This window comes from Pygoscelis adeliae, unplaced genomic scaffold (assembly GCF_000699105.1).
Source record: "Pygoscelis adeliae isolate BGI_AS28 unplaced genomic scaffold, ASM69910v1 Scaffold62, whole genome shotgun sequence".
Classification (NCBI taxonomy): Eukaryota; Metazoa; Chordata; class Aves; order Sphenisciformes; family Spheniscidae; genus Pygoscelis; species Pygoscelis adeliae.
In genome coordinates, this window is record NW_008824401.1 from 4,095,780 (window position 1) to 4,103,371 (window position 7,592).

Genomic DNA, 7,592 nt, shown 5'->3' on the forward strand with positions numbered 1-7,592 from the left:
GTTTATGCAATTTTTTTGCAGGATCCAAACTGCAGCTTGCACAATCATAAATGTTAATAGCAATCACAGAATTATGGTGTCTGAGGTGCTTGGTTATGCTGTAGTTAGTGTAATTGAATTCATTATTTGATCATGCAATGTTTTTGTTGCTTTACGCTATAGTAATTCTTCTAATTAGTATTAGTAATTTAAGATTATAATGCATATAAATTACTCATTTACCTATATATATCACACTGTTTATTCAGTACTACAAAAATATTTCGGTACCTACCTGGATTGTTCTTGCTATCAAGACAGAAGCATTAAAACTTATAAGTAATGATCCAAGAATCATAGAATTAAAGAACTGTAGAACACAGACTAGCAGTAATGCAGAAATCTGAATGATATAGAGCCACGTAACCTGTAACAATAATGAGATTTTTACGCCTACAAAACTTTAGTCATAGCTGCTTTGCTTTGAATATGTTTTCTAAGTTATTTCAACACCAATTATTTTTACAAAAAAATGTATCATCTTGCACTAAATCATTACACCAAAAGCCATTACTATATCCTTTCTATATTTATGTCCTGAACTAGTTAGGTTAATATTTTATACCTATCTTGTACCTAGGGAAGCCTGATGCTGTAATAAGGCAGATAAGTTAATTGTAAAGTGAGGAAAATATTAATTACTTAATATTTGGAGATGTTTTGTATTTTCTTTAGTCAAAGAAGTGTTTCTGTAGCCTCTCTAATGTCTTTATGACTAAAGAGTTATGGCTCAGTGCAGTTCAGCAATCAGACATCAGCTGATTTCTCTAACTTTTTTATAATAGTTTAGTATAGCCCTTTTCGAGCTATGCTAAACTATTACGAATGTTCAGCTGAATGCAAACACTAAAAACCAGCTGATTTTCTGACACAGCGGTACCAAAACATAAATTTTACCTGACACAAAGATCCTGAGTTCAGTCTTGTGTTACAGCAGCGGTGTAAGTCAGTATCAAATGGACCAACAAACCCCAACAGTTTTAAGTAGCATTTTTTGGAAAATTAAGATGGAGTAAGAGTGATGCAGTAAGTCCATTTTAGTATAATTCAGGATGAAGCTGGTAATTTGCCAACTTTTAAGGTAGCTAATTAGTCACATTAACTGCTAACTTCAGCTTACATTTGCAGATATAATGAAGAGCTTACAAACTGTTAAATAAACCACATTTTGATACGCAGCCACCATACTAATTTTCAGTTGTGCTGGTTTGGGCTGGGATAGAGTTAATTTCCTTCATAGTAGCTAGTATGAGGCTCTGTTCTGGATTTGTGCTGGAAACAGTGTTGATAACACAGGGATGTTTTCGTTACTGCTGAGCAGTGCTTACACAGAGTCGAGGCCTTTTCTGCCTCTCACCCCACCCCACCAGCGAGGAGGCTGGGGGTGCACAAGGAGCTGGGAGGGGACACAGCCGGGACAGCTGACCCCAACTGCCCAAAGGGATATCCCACACCATATGACGTCGTGCTCAGCATATAAAGCTGGGGAAGAAGAAGGAAGGGGGGCCATGTTCGGAGTGATGGCGTTTGTCTTCCCAAGTAACCGTTACGCGTGATGGAGCCCTGCTTTCCTGGAGATGGCTGAACACCTGCCTGCCCATGGGAAGGAGTGAATGGATTCCGTGTTTTGCTTTGCTTGCGTGCAAGCAAATGGTGTTGTTTTGAGTATTCATTTTTACACTTGCAGTATATACACTGTGATTACTTAAAAACACTAAGCAGTACAGTGTATAATCTGTATTACTTTGAGCATCCAGGCCACTGGTTAGTAAAATACCTCCAAAACTGTTAGCTTTATGATAGAAAAGAAAAACATTTGGTTATTTCCAAACATAATCTTACCTTTGCTGTGGGAAGCATGTCAAAGCAGTCCAGTATGAATAGTGCCAATGCTTGTATCAGCATCATAAACTGATTAAATTGCCAAGTCAGGCTAAAGAGAAATGTTGCTATGAATACAGCCGTAAGTGTCAATCTCTGGAAGGAGGGAATGAAGTTTTATTTAACTTTATAGTTTCCTTCATTAAAAAACAAAACAAACAACCAAACCCCCAAAAAATACCCCAACAAAAACAACCAAAACCCACCTTAATTTGGTTTTATTTTAAATCCATTTTTAAAACATTAATATGAGTTTTCTAACTGCAGTAACTGCTTGGAGGATAATGAACATTTTTTTTAGACTTACAGGTTCTTGTATTTATGCCTGTATTTTACCATTTTAATACCACTTGCAAGAAAATGGTGAGATCTCAAATAGTTTCAGCCCATAGATTAACATGCAATATGTGTTTTACTATGCTATAAATAGCAGTTATTTGATCAAATTGAGGAGTAATAACTTAAGAACTGTTTGTCAAAAAAACTGTATCACCAATTTGCTTTTATTCTTGCAGATCAGGACAATCTCTTAGATTTGTGCAACAAATGAAATCAAAAGAAAATCTTTAATCCTTGTGCTTCACAAGCTCCTCTCCTGCCCACTTTGTGTTACTCTCATGTTTTCTTAAATACACAGTACTGTTGTCTTGTACTCTTTAGAGCTTACCTTTATTTTTTTTCAGTGCTGAGTATATGTATTCCTTTGTATTTCAACTACATCTAAATTAACAGAAGGCTCATCTGATTAATGTTTTCAACATTGTGATTTTTGTGTGTGTGTGTGTATATCCACTGCTATAAGTGCTTATTAAGTATTTTGTCCTAAGTTTTATAGACAGTTTTCCGATACTAATTTTACTGTCATACTTGTTAGAAATACTCACTTCTTGAACAGGCTGTAAATGAGTTCTGAGTAGGTATGTGATGGCTGCTATCTGAACAGCAAAGAATGGTAATGCCCAGTTCTCTCTTAAAGGAATGGTAAATTCTACTCTTGTAGTATCTGTTCTGTACAAAACAGAGTTTCATAAATTTAAAACAAATAAAACACCACTTAGTGACAGAGAAGTTGCAAAGACAGGCATCTTTGTGGTATTTAAACTACTTATAAAAATGGACTACACTCTAGTTCCTTCAACATGCTCGGCTCTGAAAAAACATCATTATGAAGGTTCTGCAAGTCATTTAAAATATGTAATTTAAAAATGAACAAACAAACCCCAAACCAAAAACACTCCCAAAATCCAGCATGTGGAGTTTTCATGCCACAGGTAATTTTACTTCATTTTTTGGTTTGCAAAAAGCACATATAAGAATAAATAGGTATCAATTTCTTCACTGTGATCCCAGTGCATGGGATTTGAATACTGCTAAACTGGTACGAACTTCTGGTCATTTTTTTCATGTTCTAACATAAAAAGTATGTGATGGAAGTTAGCAGAAGTTCCTCAAAGGGCAGTCATTTACAAAAGCTGAATTAAAAACAAAAAATAATTCCCTTTTTTCTTGTGTAGAGAAAATGTTTGCTAAAAAGGAAAGTAAGCAACATATCTGAGACATTCTTAGCTGGATGAAAAAAATGTCTAAAATGGAGTTACTCAGTAGCCTCAGATTTACTTCATCTGGACAGAAAGTCTTTATCCAAATCAATTCCATGTACTTGTTCTATTTGCATAAAGGATAACAAGCTTCCATTGTTCATGAATTATTAGAAAGATGGACAGAACAAATCTGCTCGAAATATTCTGTAAATGGAAAAGATGACCTCATGAAATAAACATGTGAACTACTGCACATTGCATGTATTTTTTAATTACTTTCATCTTTGGAGAAAGAAACGTTTTACCACTATATACGTAGAATTATTCTGTAATGGACATGCTTGCAGATAAACTTCTTTACAGCTGCTGATTAACATATCAAACAGTTTTGATAGAACTAACACTGTACTTTTATTTTCTTGATTAATTTACAGTTAACAGCCTATGTCACCAGTCTTAGCTTCATGCCAGCAGCTTACTGCTGGCATAAAGCCAGTTCTTTAGTTTTTCTCTCCAAGTTGAGAATTCTTCAAGTGATAAAGCACTAGAACAACTCAATTACCATCTTTATTCTTGCGAGTCTTAGTGCAGATGTCTACAGGAATAAGGGAACCGAGAAGCTGAACTTCTGATCATCTTAGGTTGTTGAAGGAAGCCCTGGAAGTTGGGTGTGGGGCAGTGAGGAGAGACCCAAAGGGCATATATGCAGGTGTCTAACACCTAAGGGATCCTAGGCTGGAGAAGACAGGGTACATGATCTGGAGATCCAGACACATCTGAAAGATGTAGTCCACTTTCAGAGACCAATTTAAGCCAAAATTTTCTACTCAAACTTCTTGAAACTTTATAATCCTAGTCTGCAATGTCAGCTCATTTCTGATTATTTTCTGATTATTTTGTATTATTTATCATTTTTTTCCATTTTCTGGCTAATCTGGAGAGAGGCCTTATAGTTCCATTTTTTGTCCAATTAATCATGCATTTGAAGGTTTAATGCCTTACCTTTGAAATGAGGTACAATTTTAGAAAGATCAAATGTTTAATCTCACTTACCTGTTTGTAATATACCAGCAAGCTGCCAGCAACCCTGAAAGCCATGTTCCACTAAGAAGCCAGCTTGTTACATACAGAGCAATGACATAAACTGCCTGAAGTCCAAACAAAGTGTAGATATAAAAATAAACGGGCTCTAGGTATTGCTGTAAAACACAAGAATACTGATGTTGACATAAAACACTCATGGGGGGACTATACTTAATATGAATTAGGTTTTGCTTTTACAAATTAAAAAGGTATCAGGAATATTTCTAATTAGAAAATAACTGAAAAGAGGAGCTATGATTCACTGGGCAATCTTCATAATGCACTTACAATCTAAAGCCATAAATAAATGCCTACCTGAATTGGAAGAATCCTATACAGAATGCTGAGTAACACCTCCTGGTAAACATTCATTCTTTCAAGTATGTTAATTGTCCTCACAGATTCAGTTTTATTGTCATATACTAAACCATGTAAACCTTAACGATAAAGAGAAATTGAAATAGGAGATTGTCATTTTCCCCCTCCATCTTCATTTGAACAGTGAATAACTTTTTCAAAGGTATTTTAGGATCTCTCATCAAAAACTGCAAACTTTGAATCAAGGATTCAGATCACATTACCTCTGAATCAACATGACCTTCTGAGGTCTTCAGTTTCCCTGCTTCAAATGTGACTCAGAGTGCTAATTCAAGTACTATATATTTAGTAATGTATAAAACATTTATTTTTACACTTACATTCCTAGCATAGAATCTGTGGTACATACTGGATCTTGAGAACCATTCTCATTACTACTTTGAACACAGGTGAAGTTAATATTGACAAATGTGTAGTATAAGCAAAATTGTTAGGGAGCAACAGTTAAGTATCTAGAAAACATGAGACTGTCACAGAAAACCCCATCATCGTGTATGATTTCCTTGGAAGCTGCTCATTGTGTCACTTACTGTCCAGACATACAGCAAAAAACATTGCCCCTTCCCACAAATAGCTCGTAATTCAAATTAAACAAGAGAAGAATAAAAATGAAGGTAATACACTAAATAAACCAGCAAGGTTGAAACCTTAACAGATACGAAAGTTGTCCCTCAAAGTGATTGCCTTCATCAGAATGTGAAGGTGTGGCACAGAAACCGATGTATCATTGTGAAATTTATTACATCCACAACTTAGTAGCTCCCTGGCGTATGAACAGAATAAATCTGTCTCCAGTACAATTGTTACGCTATCTTTCACAGTTACGATATTCCTTGTTCTCAACTATATTTGAAAAAATATTAAAAATAGTCAGCTGGCAACGTGAAGCAAAACTTACTTTACAGTTTACAATACCTTGCTGGATGGAAGCAGCCTGAATCATCTGTTTGTAGTAGGAATAATAAAGTCCACATTCTGTTCTGAATGAAATTTCTCTTTCGACTTCCTGCAAGTGAAAGTTCAATAGTAAATTCACTTTCCATTTGCTTTTCACAATCATATGAAGCTGCCTTCAACTCAAATTCTTGCTGCACCAGGGAAATTGACCTATACAATGGCTTGAGTCTTTGGGTTCGTGCATTCTATGCAACTCAGTTCAAATAAAGGTAAAATACATGGACAAATTAGGGTGAGCGGCAAATGGCTGAGGCGTCAACGCCTCTGTTAGCTGGGGAAATGTACATGCCTTTTGTGATTCTGATATGCTGTTCAGAAACATTTTGGATCTTTTACTATGTTTTTGTAATATTCAATGTTTAGATAGGTGCAGTGACCAACAGCTGGACTTTAAAACCGCATACGCTTGCTCCATGCATTTAACCTCTTCTTCCAGATGTAGATATCCCATCGTGTTCCATGGCTTTGCCACCTTAAGGCTCAATTAATTCAGTGTGCTATACTTGGGACTGCACCATAATGCCACTCTGATATTTCAGCTGGCAGGGTATGCTGCTGCCCACTTGTTAAATGCTGTTTCTTGCAGGAAGCCAGCTGTTCATCACTCTCATACTTAAATTACAGGCTAAAGGAAAAGCGATTCTTTGCTTGTTTTTAGGTGTAGGTAAAGTTATTCTTTTTAATTTTAAAATGTTCAAATTATTTAAACTAGGTACACTTTAAACTATCCTCTTTCTTGGCTGATATTGCAGCAGGTGGAGTCTAGTGAGATATGAAAGCTCTCCTAGAGAAAACTGCTCTCAGTACCGGAACTTTGCTTTGGAATTCACCTCCTTTTGTTAACTCATTAGTTGTGAAGGCCTAAAGAAATTTAACAAATTCAGAGCCTTGGGCAACCACATTTAAACAAAATAAGACTGCATGAACAACCAATCTGAAGAGAAGTAATAGTCATCTTATACAAAATTGTTTTATTATTAGTGATCTTTTTAGTAGTTCATATAAAAACATCCCAGCGAGTATCTCATAAGCAGTAAGTTAGAAAAGGTTTATATCCAGATTTGAAAATAAGATTCCTGTATGTGGTGTATGCAAGTCATTATGAAATTTAAGTGAGATTTCTAAAAACAATCTTATTAATTCAGCTTTCTTTACAAAAAAACATTACTGAAATAACAGAATGTTACTGTTTTCTGAGATTTTTATGAATGCCATTCTGGTTAATGCAACCGTGCATAGAATCCCAAGACTTTATGTTTCTTATACAGTCCCATCTCTTTTGCTGGAACAGAATCAATACTATTTCAGAGCTAACATAAAGCTAGACAAAAAAATCAGTTTCCTTCCTCCTCTACTGCCCAGTATAGAATCTTATCTCTAAACATGTGTTTTATTGAAGTCAACTGTCGACAAACTAAACCAATATTAGTTCTGGTTTGAGAAAAATCAACAGATAAAAACACATCTGATTCAATGTAAGTTCACAATTAAACTCTCCAGCTGCTCTATGACATACAAATCATTATAATACCAGCAGACAAAACTGACATTGGCACTAAATACTAAAAGCCACACACTTAGCAAAATGAGAACGCTGGATTTTGAATGAGCTCTGGTTTCAAATTCATCACTACTGAAAAGTTTTCTAATACCAAAAAGTGGCTGATTCTAAGTGCTCATAAAAAAAAAAAAGAAGAAAAAAAGGAATGTTAA

At 35.3% G+C, this 7,592-nt stretch overlaps 1 protein-coding gene across 1 annotated transcript in view; it reads right to left on the bottom strand.

The window, feature by feature from the left end:
* DPY19L3 (dpy-19-like 3 (C. elegans)) overlaps positions 1 to 7,592 on the bottom strand; it is a 34,853-nt gene that overhangs the window by 20,057 nt on the left and 7,204 nt on the right. The window contains exons 3-8 of the mRNA XM_009320278.1: positions 5,838 to 5,928; positions 4,860 to 4,981; positions 4,515 to 4,660; positions 2,805 to 2,928; positions 1,882 to 2,016; positions 275 to 406 (exon numbers count right to left, since the gene is read on the bottom strand). Coding sequence (XP_009318553.1) covers positions 275 to 406; positions 1,882 to 2,016; positions 2,805 to 2,928; positions 4,515 to 4,660; positions 4,860 to 4,981; positions 5,838 to 5,928 — 750 coding nt within the window. The remainder of the gene's footprint in view (positions 1 to 274; positions 407 to 1,881; positions 2,017 to 2,804; positions 2,929 to 4,514; positions 4,661 to 4,859; positions 4,982 to 5,837; positions 5,929 to 7,592) is intronic.